The sequence below is a fragment of the Cinclus cinclus genome, chromosome 28, assembly GCF_963662255.1.
Source record: "Cinclus cinclus chromosome 28, bCinCin1.1, whole genome shotgun sequence".
Lineage (NCBI taxonomy): Eukaryota > Metazoa > Chordata > Aves > Passeriformes > Cinclidae > Cinclus > Cinclus cinclus.
In genome coordinates this window covers 3,435,481-3,450,377 of record NC_085073.1, presented here as the reverse complement: position 1 = coordinate 3,450,377, position 14,897 = coordinate 3,435,481, and the positions used below count along the sequence as shown (strand labels likewise).

The window sequence follows — 14,897 nt, the reverse complement described above, 5'->3', positions numbered from 1 at the left end:
GGAATGGCTATCAGGGAAAAGCCAAGGATGGAGCAGATGGAGCTGAGGGATGGAGCCCAGGAGCTCCAGAGCCCTGGGGGTGGTGGCACTCGGGACTGATGTCACACAAACCTCCCAGGCTCTTGGGGACAGCACTGGCAGCAGCTGAGCCTGCAGGGTCACAGCCCTGCCTCTCCTCTCCTGTGACTCAAAGGTCCTGCCCTTATTCCCAGAGCACAAACCCATCCTCTTCCATCCAGGAGGGATGGAAAACACATGGTATGAGGATGTCTTTGAGGGGTTTTGAGTTGGTTTTGGTGGGTTTTTTTACCTACCCTGATAGAAACCTCCGGCACTTGTAGAGACAGCACATTTCCCTGTACCTGCTTCAGGTAAAACTCCATTCCCTAATGGAATTAGGTGCTTAAATGCCCCATAATTGCTACTCCAATTGCAGATATGATCCTTAGCTACAGCTTTGTGCCTGGACTAATTAGCAGATTTAACTCTCTTAACTGCTCCCAAGTCCTGAATCTCCTGCAACACAGCACCTAATGCAGTCAGAGCACTCAGCAGCACTGTACAACAATTCTGTAGTCACTGGACATTACTGCATTATTTCTGTTCTCCACTGTGTGTGATACCACGAGAGAAGCTGGAAAATTACTCCTCTTTCCAAGCCAATTTTTTCCTGTTTAGCAAACACTTAGAACTTTTCTAACTCGGTTTTAAACAGGCACTCACCACATGCTCCCTGATGAGTCCCTCTCCCCAAAAGCACTGTAGGAGCCATCCTGCCTCTTGTAGGTCAGCTGGCGCTGGTAGCCTGGAAGTCAAAAAAGAATTGGGGGAGTCCAAATCTCCTCACACAGAGAAAAATGAGTATTTAAAGTGAATGAAGACTCAGAACATCTGGAACATGCGTAAGGGATTCTGCTGCCTGAGGCAGCTTCTTATTCTGCTGCGAGTGAGAGCCAGCTCTGTGTGCAGTGTATCCAGAAATCTGCTCAGGGTAACATCTGGGACACTGCAGCTCCTGCCTTTTGGACACTGGAAAAAAACCTGGTACTTCTCAGAAAAAAAAAAAAAAAAAGCATTATCAAAAGGTTTTAGCTTAAGCATACAGTTACTCTCCTTCCATTTACAAATGAACATGTCTTGCCTGTGACATTACAGCTGGGTTCAGACTTTTCCCAAAGCTGTGGCTTGGAACAACTTCACGTAAATAAAAACAACAGCTGTGATCTCAGGGCACGTGAACACCTCCCAGCTGCAAGGGCTGTCCCAAGGCTTCTTTTAGACATCATTATTAACAAGGTGAATGCTGAAGATAAGAACTCTCTCCTGGAATGTCTTCTGAGGTTGAAAATGCAAAAAAAAAAAAAGAGTAGAAATGCTCTTTCTACTAGGAAAATTATTTCTTCTCAAACCTGTTTGTCTACAACCATGCCCATCCTGACCAAAGCTCCACATGGATTAATACACAATACAAATTTGGATAAAGCTCTAAAACACCCATTGCAGTCAAACCCTCCAGGATGGATATTTCTGATAAGGAAAAGTCCAATCTGCAAGAAGTTTGTGTCAAAAGACACTTAATGCCTGCTGAATTCAGCAGCACAGGAGGAGGTGCTTTGTTCCACCCCACATGAGGTTTTTATGGGAGTGGATTTTTGTTTCATTTCCAGAGGTGAAGTTTCTCTGCTGACCTCTGCAGATTCAGGCAGCTCCTCAGTCCCTGAGGATTGACCATGACTCCCACACTTCCCAGTTGCTCTGTAGCCCCCCAGTGCTCACAGGGAATGACCTGAAAAATGGGAGGAACAATGACCTAGAGATTGATGATGCTCTTGTAGTCATCACATCTTTGTTTGGGGGTGGTGGGATAGGTACAAATACCTGGCAGAAAGTCTAAGAAATGGTACTATTCTTTTCTTCCTCCAAAAAATAGAGGTTAAATTAAATTAAATTGCTTTTTTCCCCCTGCAGCCCTCAGGTACAATTTACTATTGAGCACTTCTTGTTTAAACAGCTCCTCAGTGTTCATTTCCAGTGTGTAAATGGACACATTCAGTCCCTATATTTTATATCACTCTTCTCATTGTTTCTGTTCTTCTCTTTTTGAATGTCCATGGTGCCACTACTGCCAAGGCTGTGGGTTTAACCCCTGCATGGGCTATTCATTCCAGAGCTGGACTCCATGAACACAGTGGGTCCCTTCCAACTCAGGATATTCTGAGAGTTTAAGCTGAATTATGCCTCACTGCTCTTACTGTTTGTTTAGGCCAGGCCATTTTTAAAGAAGAGAGAATACATGGGAATTGTTGGGTATCAGCATTTTCCATGATGGATGATTAAGGGAAGGAGACGTTTTCTGGCTTGGTAAATCTCAAAAAAAAACCTAGAGTGAGCATTTCCCATCTAAACCTTATACTTGGCAGGGCTCCAGTAAATACAGAAGGGTTTAAAAACTCTTGGGAGTTTCTTCTGTAAGGGTTAATTAGCAAACAGAGTTTGGAGCCAAAAACCTGGAAGGTTTGCAGATTCATAAAAGGAAACAAAAGCAAATGATGCTGCAAAGGAAACACTGACTCAGGCCATTAACAAATTCCCTTTGCCTCAGTGCTCCCAGCAAGCACAGAAAATTACAAGTGAAATGACTGGAGCCAGGCAGAGGAAGCAGCACTGGGCTTTTGCTGAAGAAATATCTCACATATTACATTTTATATTTATATTTTCAGAGGAGAACCACCTAACCCTGTCACCTCTGATTTCATGACATGACTATTGTCTGACTCACACACAAGAGAGCTTTGTCCCTTTGGGTCACTCTTGTTTTTAATGATCCCTGAATTCTTACTTGTCCTGAGAATTGCACTTAGTTATAAAATTATTTTGCGTGTGGCTCTTTCCAAAACAAATGCTGAGAAAAACAGTGGAAAAAGAAAGAAAAAAAAAAAAAAAAGAAAAAAGGTTGTTTTGAGCTGCTTAGTAAAGTAGGACAGGACACTGAAAAGAGAGATAACCTAGAACCATGTAATGAAGGCTTTTAACTACTTTGGATATTAAATTCTGATTTTTGGTATACTGTTATTAAGAAAATACTCTTTTTAAAATTGTCCAGAAAAGAGCCATAATTCTAATGGCTTAAGGCTTGAAAAGACAGTTTATGAGTAAGGCAAAACCCCCTCAATATACAGATTCTTACTAAATTTTATTTTCCTTTGTTTTTAAACATGTTTATACAGAAATCAGCTAAGGAAAAAAAGAAAGCTAAATCAATAAACATCTGAACTGGGAGTTACTGAAGGGAAACACAGGTTGCATATCAAGGGAAAACCTCTTGCCATCAAAACCTGTCAGACTGTGAGATTATCCTGCAAGAAACGATGAATCTTCATCACTCGGATTATTCTTGATTAGAAAAAGTGACATAAAAAAAAAAGTAAAGTAAAATTATTAATTCAGAGCCTTTTCTCCATCTGTAAATTGAACTGTAATGAGTTACCTTGAACAAGGTAATCAGTGGCTTCAACCTCCACCTCGTGACTGAGCTGCTTGGTTTTCTGCAGGTATTTCAGGACAAAGACATTGGGAGCAAAATGGATCATGTTCTGCTCCCCACAGCCAAAGGGCAGCCTCAGCAGGTTGTCCAGGTTGTTCAGAGTAGGACCCATCACATCTCCTGTTTGAGAAAGAGGGGAAATGCTCAGGATCAGGCAAATCAGGTTTCCTTTTGGATTTTTATGATTAACCCCAACATGACTGCACTGATTTCTCCTGGCTGCCCCAGAGCCAGCTTAAATAAACCATGACAATAAATGGGAAGTCCTTCAGCTGTTAAGTCTTAGCCCTTCAATCTCGTTGGATTAAAGAAATTCCTCAATTCAGCCTTTGATTATCCATGACTTCCCAGTTTAGACCAGTTTAGACCACAGAATAATTTGTGATGAGGATGACAATGAAATAAATATCATGAACTGTAAGAGACAGTGCTCCTGCAAAGCCCCTCACGTGGCATCAACTTTAAACCACTGTCAACCCAAACGGGCTTCAAACAAGTGACAAAGAAACCCCAAGGAATTATCTGCCCCAGAATTAAGCAGCAATAAACCTTTTTAAGTGCCTGTGACTATCTTATCTGGTGTGCATTACTCAAGTACTGGTCAGAAGTAACAGCTGGAGCATCTGTTCACATTTGATAACTGGTACCTAAGTGATACCTCCTGATAATTGATACCTATTATTGAAGCCGTAGCTCTTTCTGATCCTGGAATTATGTTGTGGGGAACTCCAAGAGTAAATGCTTCATTGTGATTTTCATCAGTCTCTTCTTTTCTCCAAATTTTAAACTCTCCCATTGACCCCCAGCCTGTGGAAAAGCCAATGTACTTCACCTCAAGCTGTTTGGGGACTGTCCACTCCACAATAATAGATTCGTTTAGCACCCGAGTACCGTGGCCAACCTGAAAGGGACAAGAGACCATGGAGATCCAGGATCCCACACGTGTGGAGTCACTGCCCCGTGTGCTGGGACACCTCCCAGCTCAGATGTGCACTGCAGATGCAGCAATGCCTCCCTCTTTCCCACCCACAAAACAATCCAAGGAAGTTCAAGGAGAATTCCACAGGCTTGGCTCTCAAGGCCAGCGCTGAGGACTGAGATCCTGAGAGCACAGCAGTGGCAAAAGCAGATTTGTTGTGATCACAACAGCCTGCTCAGGGCCTCAGGGGGATAAGGCAACAGGAATGAAGCTCCCACCTTCTACACCAAGGAAAAACTGCTCTGTGTGTGCTCCAGCTCTGTTTCAAAAGAGACTTCCAGACCGTTACGCTGGAGAATTCGGTACCTGGATAACTCCATTTTTCCAGCTGATCCAGAAGCTGCGGAACTCATCCCAGGAGAGGATGCCAGGTGTGTCCCTGCTGGCCACTGGCTCTCCCATCTTGCTGATGGAAATCCAAGTTTTGGTGTTCTGCTGTCCCCCGATGACGATCTCTGTCATCTCTGCCATGTCGTGGGGGCCAGAGGAGAGGGCCAGGTGAGCATCATTGTGAGCCTTCACAGCAATGTCAAAGTGGCTCATCTGGGCTGGTTTCTGCATGTACTGGTACTCGTATTTGTTAGGTGTGGAAATGTGTATTTTCTCTAGTCAGAAAAACAAGGGAATGATGTAAGAATTAGAGCTCATCTTACAGACATCAAAAATAAACCCTGGGTGATAACTGAAGTTCAAACAGAACTTTCCTAAGTACATGGGGGCTTTTCCCAGCTTCTTTTAAAGTATTAAAATACACATGGATGTTTCTTCTCATCTTTCATTTTTACCCCCTTCAAGGCAGAAAATCCTTCAAACTGCTCAGCTGAATTTCTTATGAACTCAGCAAGTGATTTTTCAGTTCTAATCTAGTGGTCAAAAGCATCTCTGTTTAACTACTGGAACCAACTCTGAGCTATCCAAATCTCTGGCAGGAAGGACAGACTGATTCCAGAACTGAATCTTAAAACACCAGCTGAAAATAAAGTACAGTCCCAGTTACTGTCCACAGTGCTGAATACTTAAACTGTTCCGTAAAGTAAAGGAATTTAATGGCCATTTCCAGAAATCACTTGGGCAGTTACAGCAAATTCATAATTAGCCAGCCAGGTAAGAAAGATTCTTTATTTACACATTCTTCCTACACACCATAACTCATCAATCACAGAGAAATCGAAACAAAGACTTTTTTAACTTATTTTTTTTGAACAAGATTAAGCCAAATGCTTCTTTTTAAAACTGAATATCTCATTCAAATCATGAACTTACCATTTGGGCAGAAGAACACACTGTAGGTGTATTCTCTAGACAGTCCCTCTGGCTATAGAAAGACAGAAATTCACACATAAACCACAGGGCTTGGATAAGCAAGAACAGATTTCAGTTTTTACTTGGAAAATACAGCAATTATTTTTGCTGCTGTGCAGTGGTTTATTTCCAGTACAGAAAAGTGATGGTACTGTGTTCTATTGCTAGAGCAGTGCTAACCTGCCAGAGAACCTTCCATTTTATCATATTTCTTAGATTAACTGATCAAGCTTATCCCATAAAATTTCCATTGCTTTTTCTCCTGAACACAGAAGATTCACCAGAGGAGCAAAAATGAGCTCTTTCTGTACAAGTACCACTAAAGCTGATGATTTCCAATCTCCCTAACACACTGTAAATCAATTGAGGATCTTTATAAACCCATTCATGTTTGATCTCACAATTGGCCCAAGCATTTTTTTCCTGAATTACCATAAATTCCCATTTTTTTCTCACCTCAATAATGACACTGCTTCGAACATAATCCACCCCCACAGGGGTCCTTTTGTCCAGGTAAGAGTCCTCTGAGTGTTTGCCATTCTTCAGGGTCTGCATCCCCTCCTGACAGCAGCTGGTCCCACCATAGGCAAAGGCTTTTGCTAAGAAACAGAAGGGAAAAGCAGCAGAGATTTTGAGATAGGAAGATCTCTAGAAGTTAAATAGATCCAAACTTATTAGAAGCAGCTGATTAACAGTACATCAAGTGCTGTAATTACCTCTATCTCATATTCCCTTTATCCATATTTGAGTGATCACATCTAAAACTAGGCAATATTTGAACAATCATGGGGCAACAGAGAAACTCTTTCCTAGTTTTGGGTGTTGCACAATTTTTACTGGGATTATTTGCACAGAATTTGTTGTTATTCTCTTGTTTAAAAATTTCCTCTGGTCTCTTCAGGCTAATGTAAAAGGCCCAAACTTGCATGAGCAAACATCACAACAGGAAAACTGATGACCAGAGAATGTCCTGATGTTTGTTTGTACATTCTGTGCATCACAGGCAGGGAATTTCCTCCTACAGTGAGTGAGGTTGAAAAGCCAAGCTGGCAGCAAGTGGAATGAAGAAACTGGGGCAACAGGGAAATTATACAATATAAATAATATGCTTTATAATTCATATACATAATGTAAATTATATAATATAAATATTCTTATCTATGTAAGAATTTCCTCCTGAGAGAGAAATAAGAAGAAACTTTTGTAAAAGCCCTTGAAGCACCAAGAAGCTGCCTCGAGCTCTGAGTACCTGTGATGTTGCTCAGGCCCAGCTCGTTGAAGGACAGAACAATGGAGGTGGGCTTGGCTTCCCCAGGGGCCACACACTTCTTCCTGGTCAGGTGCTGCTTCCCAGGGTGCCCAACAAACTTGATGCCTTTTGGGACAGAAATCTTCACGTGGACCTGTGAAAGTTTGGGAAATGTCATTTATTGGAAATAATCAGCCGCAAAGCCAAAGTGATCTATGATCAGTGAATGATGTGAGACCCACAGAACTCTTCATGGGAAAAAAATAAAAATAAAAATCACAGAATGCAGATTATTAGTTGTTCAAAGTTTCTAGCTGTGGGTTTGACTCAGAACAGCTCAGCAATTCTACAGGTATTTCTGGGAGATGCTGTGGGAGCTGGGCAGATGGGGAGTGTGAGAAGAAAACATGAAGGGAGATGGAATTTCTTGGGGGAAAAAAAAATCCACCAAAATAAACTATTTTTGGCAGCTTTTTGATAATGCAGGAAATTCTTCTCTGTGGTCCAGCATGAGATTCCCAATTGTCTTCCCTGTTTTTTTTCAACATTTGCTTTTCTGAAGTGCTTCAAGTCACTCCAGCCTACCACCCGTGTCTCAAACTGAAAAGAAATAAAGCGATGACATTTATTTGAACTGAGAAAAGCAGTATTTCCTCTCCTGAGAGCATCTCTGCTGGGCTCACTCAGCAGCTGTGGTGATAACCCAGACTGAGCCAGGGGTGAGGACTGAGCTCTTACCTCTGCACACACAGCCAGGTAGTTGTAGACAGTGAGGGGGATCTTGGTCTGCTCGCCCCGGATGACGTGGTAGGGCAGCGTGAAGTCGATGAAGAAAGGTTTGAAGGTTTTCAGCTCTGTCTGGCTGGCAATGCCCAGCCCCTTCTCCTCAGACAGAGCCACAGCCTCTGTGATCCAGGTGGTGATGGAGTCGGGCACCTCCACGTGCAGCTGGGCTTCCCCCGAGCTGTTACTGCCAAAGGAACACACGATCTAATTAACGTGGTCAGCCCAAGTTGACTTTTAATGAAGTCCCCAAACATTTCGTGGCATTACCTCCAGATCCAGATTTACGTGACAGCATCATCTGCTTTGAACTCTACAAAAGGCTACGTATTTCCTATCAGTTTTGAGGCCTGCAAGTATTTATAAGCAGCAGAAAAGCAAATAGTTACTTCTGCAAAACACAAATTCCTCCTGGATTAAAGCTTCATTTGCAGCCTTCTTTCCAAGTCACTTTTCTTAGAGGCAAGTATCTGCACTAAGTAAAAAAAAAAACCAAAAAAAACCCACCAAACAAAACCAACTAAAATCTAAACAAAACTCTGAAAAAAACCCCAAAATCTAAAAAGAAAGACAAGAAATAGTCCCAGACCAAAGTCCTGGACAAAAACAGTTCAATAATAATTGATTTAATAGCTAGTGAAATAGAAGCGTTTTTTTGTTGGAACTCATTGTCCCTGTGTCCATTGTCACACTGCAGACTCTGCCTGAATGCAAGGACAGATAGAAACTTGCTAAAAATCCAATTCAGCAACTGCTTGTTTCAGTTCAGAATCATTTTGGTTTGAGCAGTTTTGGAATGACGACTTAGAAAATTTCCAAACCTATCATTTTCTTTCAATGAGGATTGAGATTAATAATTTAAAACCCAATCTCTGAGTATTTAGCTTTCCTATGCACAGCACAACAGGGTAGAAAATTTCCAAACCTATCATTTTCTTTCAATGAGGATTGAGATTAATAATTTAAAACCCAATCTCTGGGTATTTAGCTTTCCTATGCACAGCACAACAGGGTATCATAAACCTGGTATCCTCTTCCATGTTTTATAATAACAGAAATTCAGTGTTGTTCTTCAGACTTGGCTATTTCCCTCCTGCAAAGCAGCTTTGGCCCTGGCTGGAACAGAAAACATTTCCTCTAGCACAAGAACAAAAGCTATTTCATGGCTCAGCTGGCAGGATGAGTGGTGCAGTTGTGAGTACACCCTAAGGTTGTTTTCTCTCGGGTCCTTATTTATTCCCCAGAGAATGACACACATGCTGCCAGCTCTGTGAGCTTTTGGGGGCATGGAAAATGAGAATGGGAGGTCTTCAAAAGAAGCTCTGTGAGTGCCCAGCAGGACACGCTGTCCTCCTCTGCAGAGGTGCCTGGAGCACACCCAGAGCACACCCAAGAGCTGCACTTCACATCAAGGTTGTCACTCTTGAGGCATCACTGAAGCACCTTTGATTTGCTCCTCTAAAAGGATTCTCAGTGAGCCTGGAGCTGTTGCTCCTGTCAGGAGCCAGGCAGCTCATCAGGGACTCATCTCTGGGTTTGTATTACAAAGGGAAAGGATTACAACAATAAAAAGTAGAGGTAACTGTGCTTTTTATAAATTCAGTCAGGCTCCAAGCAGTGGCCAGTGAATGTGGTTCCCCCAGATCAAACTCCAGAGGGAAAAGCCTTGAGAAATGCACTTGCATCATAGAAATATGGAATGGTTGGGGTTGGAAGGGACCTTAAAGCCCATCCAGTGCCACCCCTGCCATGGCAGGGACACCTTCCACTGTCCCAGGCTGCTCCAGCCCCAATGTCCAACCTGGCCTTGGGCACTGCCAGGGATCCAGGGGCAGCCACAGCTGCTCTGGGCACCCTGTGCCAGGGCTTCATCCCTCCCTGAGAAAGATTTCTTCCCACTATCCAATCTAAACTTACTTAAAGGCTGAATTATTTGAACTCCTTTTAAGCAGACTGGTCCCCTGACACTGGGGTCCTTCCCCTGGCTGGAGCTCTGCAGCTGATACCTGTCCTGATGCCCAGCCCTGAGCACCAGGCAGAAGGGTGGAAGGGTGTCCTGGCACCAGGACTGGCAACATTCCAGCCTGTTTAACCGGACAATTTGTTGCAGCTCATGTTCTTTCCACTGGGATTTCAGCCCATAACCAGCATTAACATTATTTTCACACATGAGGGCACTTACTCTTCTGGGCACAGGGCCAAAGTACACACTCATTTCCAGCCATTAGACCCTCCAGCCAGGCTCTAGGAATTTTTAGAATTGGTTTGGGAAGTTGACATTAGGCTTTTGTTTCTCTCTCGCCTTTTTTTTTTTTTTTTTTTTTTTTTTTTTTAGGATTGTATATTATAATTAAAAATGGTAGAAGAAAAAAAATAAATTCTTCCTGTTCAAGAGAGTGGAAATTAAGGAATGCTCCAACTCGGTTGTTTCTAATGAAATGAAGTGGAGAAAATGCAATCTACAACTTTTTATTCTACACTCTCCCACTTATAATTAACTGCCCCAGCTTGCTGAGGCCCAACTGGGCACTTCTGGAATTCTTTGTGTATTTCTACAAAGCATATTTCATGCTCAATTGAACAGATTTGAATACACTTGCTCCAAGTTCCTGTCAAATTTAATTTACCATCATTTATTGAGAATGAAGTTTACTTGAAAACCTGGAGAAGCCTTTTAAAAATTGCTTCAAATTATCCTAGATGTGCTGTTGTGGGATGGATTCCTTATCTCTTTAGTAATTTTTTTATTTTATTTTTTAGTTCCAACTGTACCCAGAGGAAACCAGGACCTATGAGGCAGCAGATTGAAGTCTGGGGGAGATGTTCTTGCAGGAGATGACAGAGAAAGAAGGGGTCTGTGAAATTTGAAAAGCAATCAACAGAGAATCAGTGTAGACACAACTGGCAGGTCCAGCCTGAAGCAAGGCAACACTTCAGGACCAGAGGAAATGTTGCAGAGACTGAAGTGACAATGAAGAAAAAACAAGAAGGGGAAAATTAATAAAAATTTTTTTTTTTTTTTTGCAAATCAAAAAACACCAGTGTAACTCATTAGATTTTAAAGAGCTTTGTTTTCTGTAGCTGAAGAGAACACAATCATCTGGATATAATTAATGTCAATACCTGACATTGAGGCAGTGCCAAATCCACGTCTCAGGGAAGAAGGTTCTTTTCCTCTTCTCTGCTCTGCTAGAAGAAGAAATAAATCCTTGCAAATTGAATCTTCTAATAAGATATTTTCAGCAGTCACTGATAAATCAGAGTTATCACCTGACTCTGGCTCACATGACCAAAGCTCTGGCTGGTGCAGACTCATTAAGGAGTGAATGGGTGATCACTCAGAACACAAATTACATGATCTTTTGAAACAATCCCTTTGTGTGCATGCACACTCTGCAGATGGAAATAAAAATCTAAAAAACAGTACAAGTAAGATAACCTTTGAAAGCTAGCAGAAATAATGTAATCTAAAATAAAATTGGTTTGTGATCCAAATTGTTTTACCAAATGGAATCAACGGGAGGAAATACAACACTTCCAACAGCAGTCACTACAATCACTCCTCTATATCCCTCTCCATCCCTTCTCTTTGAATTGTCTTGATTTCTAATACTTTAAATCAGCTTTTCTATATCTCTTATGCTTGGTTATCTATTTCTTAACTAACCCCAGAATTTCCTCTGCTAAGAGAGGCTTCCAGGAAGTTCAGGATGGAGAGGGAAGGTGCAGCATCACTTGTAGTGCTTCCCAACCTTTCCTTCATGCAGACCCTCATTCTATGGATTTTAACCACCAGTTGAACAGTGCAAATCACGAGCAATGAGTGACCCTGCAAAAACAGCTGTAGCTTGCAAATATTCCAAGAAATTCACAGCAAATTGCAAAGAAATAGTCTTCGAAATGATAATTTAGGACTCGGTGCATATGTCATTTTTCCAGAATTACATTTAACAAAGCATTTAAGTTAAAATTATTTTACATCTACCAAGCTGCTGAAAGAATTTCCCCATCACTGCCTTGTCTAAACCTGGGGGCAAGGAGGTGGAAAACAGCTGAGAATAGAGGGAAAAAACCAGCCAGGAGTAACACAGACAATAGATATTAAACCCCAAGCATTACCTTGGTGCTATTTTGGAATGCATGGTGGCCACCAAGGTGCCAGTGTGTGGCTGGAAGGCTGGGACAGCCTCATCTGTGTACATCCCTCCATTCTGCCTGTGGTTCAGGCTGACTATGTCAGTCATCACCACCAAGCCAGTTTCCTAGACAATGAAAAATCAACACCACAATACAAAAACCAACATGGAAAATAAATAAATAAATAAAAATAAATAAAGGAAAATAATTAGATGTGCACTGATTTTTTTTTTTAATAGACTCCCTCAATCCCATTTACACATTTACAGGGGAAATAACAATTGAATCTTGAGGATTTTTTTTAAAGCTTCGTATAAAAATGAGTGTTAATGTGAAGGTGTATAGGCAGAGGCTGAGAAAGCTCCTGTCTTGGAAAATGCATTTAAATCAGTATCTAACATTACTGGGCAAGTGTGACAGGTTAAAAAAAAGTCATTACATGTATTTTTCCCCTAGAATACATTACAGCTTTTCACCCTTCCTAAAAGTCTCCAGTGTGCTCTGCTGCAATGAGCAGGCAGCTCTCTCATCTGGCATCACCAGCTCTGCCCTGCCAGGGATGCCAAGCAAAATGAAAAAAGTGTCCACACAGAGCTCCTGAGAAAGCTGCCAGCTCTGTCCCCTAAATGCTTCATTCACAGGAGAGAGCAGCTCCCAGCACCACGGCAGAGCGAGCTTTGTTCTCTGCACACACCCCCAGCTCTTGCACACCAGCTCCCCAAAAATGAACCTTTGCCCAAGAGTTTACAGCTCCCAGTAAGGACAAAAAAAGGCTGCATCAGAGCAAAAACCACCTCAGACCCCAGGGGGAGAAGCAGCAGTGGACAAAAATGAGGATCTAGAGTTTGCAATTAAGAGATTGAGGCACTGGGGCAATGTGTGAATGCCTCTGGGGTTTAAGGCAACATAATAGAACAGTTTAGGTAAAATCAGAGGAAGGACAAAGAATGAAGAGATGGGGGATCTGTAGGAAGCAAGGATCATCATTATCAGCAGTTATGTGGATTAAAAAGATTAGAGCTGGGACACAGATTCTCCAGGCCAGTCTGCGTTTCAGAGGAGCAAAAGGAGAAGATGCTGCAAAGAATATCAAACATTTACAGCTCAGCCTTTCACATGGCATGTCCTTGTCTCAGGGAGCAGAGGTTACACCCTGCAGTGGTGTGGAAAGCAAAGAAGGGATGTGAGCAAAGGGTGGATGGACTCTAATGTACAAGTGTAAGAAGGAAGAAAGAGACAAACAAGCAGAACTTCTCAAGTAGATGAGGGAACCCCTATTTTAAACAAAAGCAAAGCAAAAAGCTCGTAGAAATAGCAGCGTGTCTTAAGAGCTACAAATGACTTTTTCAGCTCAAAAGGCTGCACTGTTAGCATGCAAAGCAAAGAAGAAATGAATTAGTGCAAGAGAATATTTTTAAAACCCGATTTGTCTTAAACGCTCAACTTGCAACTTGATTCAAATGCATGGCACAGATCAAAGGAAATCATGTTTTTAAAATCTGGCCAGGTTCAATTATGGAAACACACCAAACAACTATAAATATATAGCATTTAAGTAGTAACCTGATCAAGGATATAAAGGTCTTTCATGAAGATGGCAACAGAAGCTAGAAGAACCAGGTCAGGAAAGAAACTGAAATGATTTCCAAAGGACAGTCCAAAAGGCTACAAGGAAAGATCCACATTCCACCTTGCTTCCCTGCTGGAGCAGCTGCAGAAGAGATCTGCAAGCTCACCCATGCTTGGAGGAACCTTCTGGTCCCTGTCTGAGTCTCCAAAGCATCAGCATGAATTCCTTCACCCAGCAGCATACCTGTCCCTTCCAAGACTGGCCAAAAACCCAACCACGTTTCTCAAATATCTTTGCTAGAACAGCATACTCTGCTCTCAAAATTACTTTTCATCCTATCCACCCTGGAGAAACATCAGTGATGTGGGGAAAACCCCTGGCCTATGGAGCTGAAAACGCCCCTGCAAAGAGGAAATCACAGAAGAGACACAGCAGAAGGAAGGGAGGCTGGCTCTTCCTACTGTAAAGGCGAAGCGAGCGTCCTTGGTGATGTCCCAGTGCCAGGGGAACACTGAAGATCTGCGGCGTCTCCGTGAGGACATGCCCGGCCACCAGAAGTGCCCTTCTTCCTTTGGAGCTCCAAAAGCATCAGACACATCATACTCTGCAAGCTCCTGGAACACCTGCAGGGAAAGGGCACTGCTGTCCTCGGCTGCTTCCTCCAGGTGGGTAAGGATCACAGGAGGGAGGAAAGGACAAGGGTGCTTAAAGGTGCCTCTACCTGGCTGGCTGTCAGCTGGAAGCCTGGCTTGAGCAGGTAGACACTCTTGTCCACTGTGGCAATGCAGACACAGCTTCCTTTTGCAGCTCTCACCTTGAGGTTCACAACATCACCAGGCCTGGTCTCGTTGGCTGAGAGCGCCACGGCAACCTGGGAAGGGAAATGCCATCGAATCCCGTGATTATCCCAAAAACCAAAGGGCAGGGTGACACCAGCCCTTCCTCTCCAGTACCTGGTTCTCAAAGGAGGAGCTGACAGAGAACTGCAGGCTGTCTGTGACCCCCTCTCCACTCTCCCTGACGTAGTACACGAGCAGCCGACCCAGGGGAGCCATGGAGTGAACGACCCAGAACCTCAGGAAGGTCACACACACCTCAACCTCTGCTGCAGGTGTGCTGGGAGGTGCTGAAACAGGAATTGTGGAGAAAAACAGCTTTATTTAATCCCTGTCACTCCCTTCCTGCCCTCTCCTTATGCTGACAGGCACAGAACTGTCCATTCAGGACTTGCATTCTTCCCTTGTTCCTGTTGCACACCTTCTTGAGTTCAGAATCCCTTTTCCTCCTCTTTGTGAAAGGTAATTAGCACTCATAACTTAATTAGCAGCATGGA

The 14,897-nt window shown here is 42.8% G+C and overlaps 1 protein-coding gene across 1 annotated transcript in view; it reads right to left on the bottom strand.

The window, feature by feature from the left end:
* Positions 1 to 14,897, bottom strand: part of CPAMD8 (C3 and PZP like alpha-2-macroglobulin domain containing 8) — a 49,951-nt gene that overhangs the window by 22,626 nt on the left and 12,428 nt on the right. The window contains exons 15-27 of the mRNA XM_062509855.1: positions 14,518 to 14,702; positions 14,286 to 14,435; positions 14,026 to 14,187; positions 11,977 to 12,119; positions 10,981 to 11,046; positions 7,813 to 8,044; positions 7,075 to 7,228; positions 6,282 to 6,424; positions 5,787 to 5,838; positions 4,830 to 5,128; positions 4,220 to 4,445; positions 3,488 to 3,664; positions 724 to 805 (exon numbers count right to left, since the gene is read on the bottom strand). Of these exons, the coding sequence (XP_062365839.1) occupies positions 724 to 805; positions 3,488 to 3,664; positions 4,220 to 4,445; positions 4,830 to 5,128; positions 5,787 to 5,838; positions 6,282 to 6,424; positions 7,075 to 7,228; positions 7,813 to 8,044; positions 10,981 to 11,046; positions 11,977 to 12,119; positions 14,026 to 14,187; positions 14,286 to 14,435; positions 14,518 to 14,702 (2,071 nt within the window). The remainder of the gene's footprint in view (positions 1 to 723; positions 806 to 3,487; positions 3,665 to 4,219; positions 4,446 to 4,829; positions 5,129 to 5,786; positions 5,839 to 6,281; positions 6,425 to 7,074; positions 7,229 to 7,812; positions 8,045 to 10,980; positions 11,047 to 11,976; positions 12,120 to 14,025; positions 14,188 to 14,285; positions 14,436 to 14,517; positions 14,703 to 14,897) is intronic.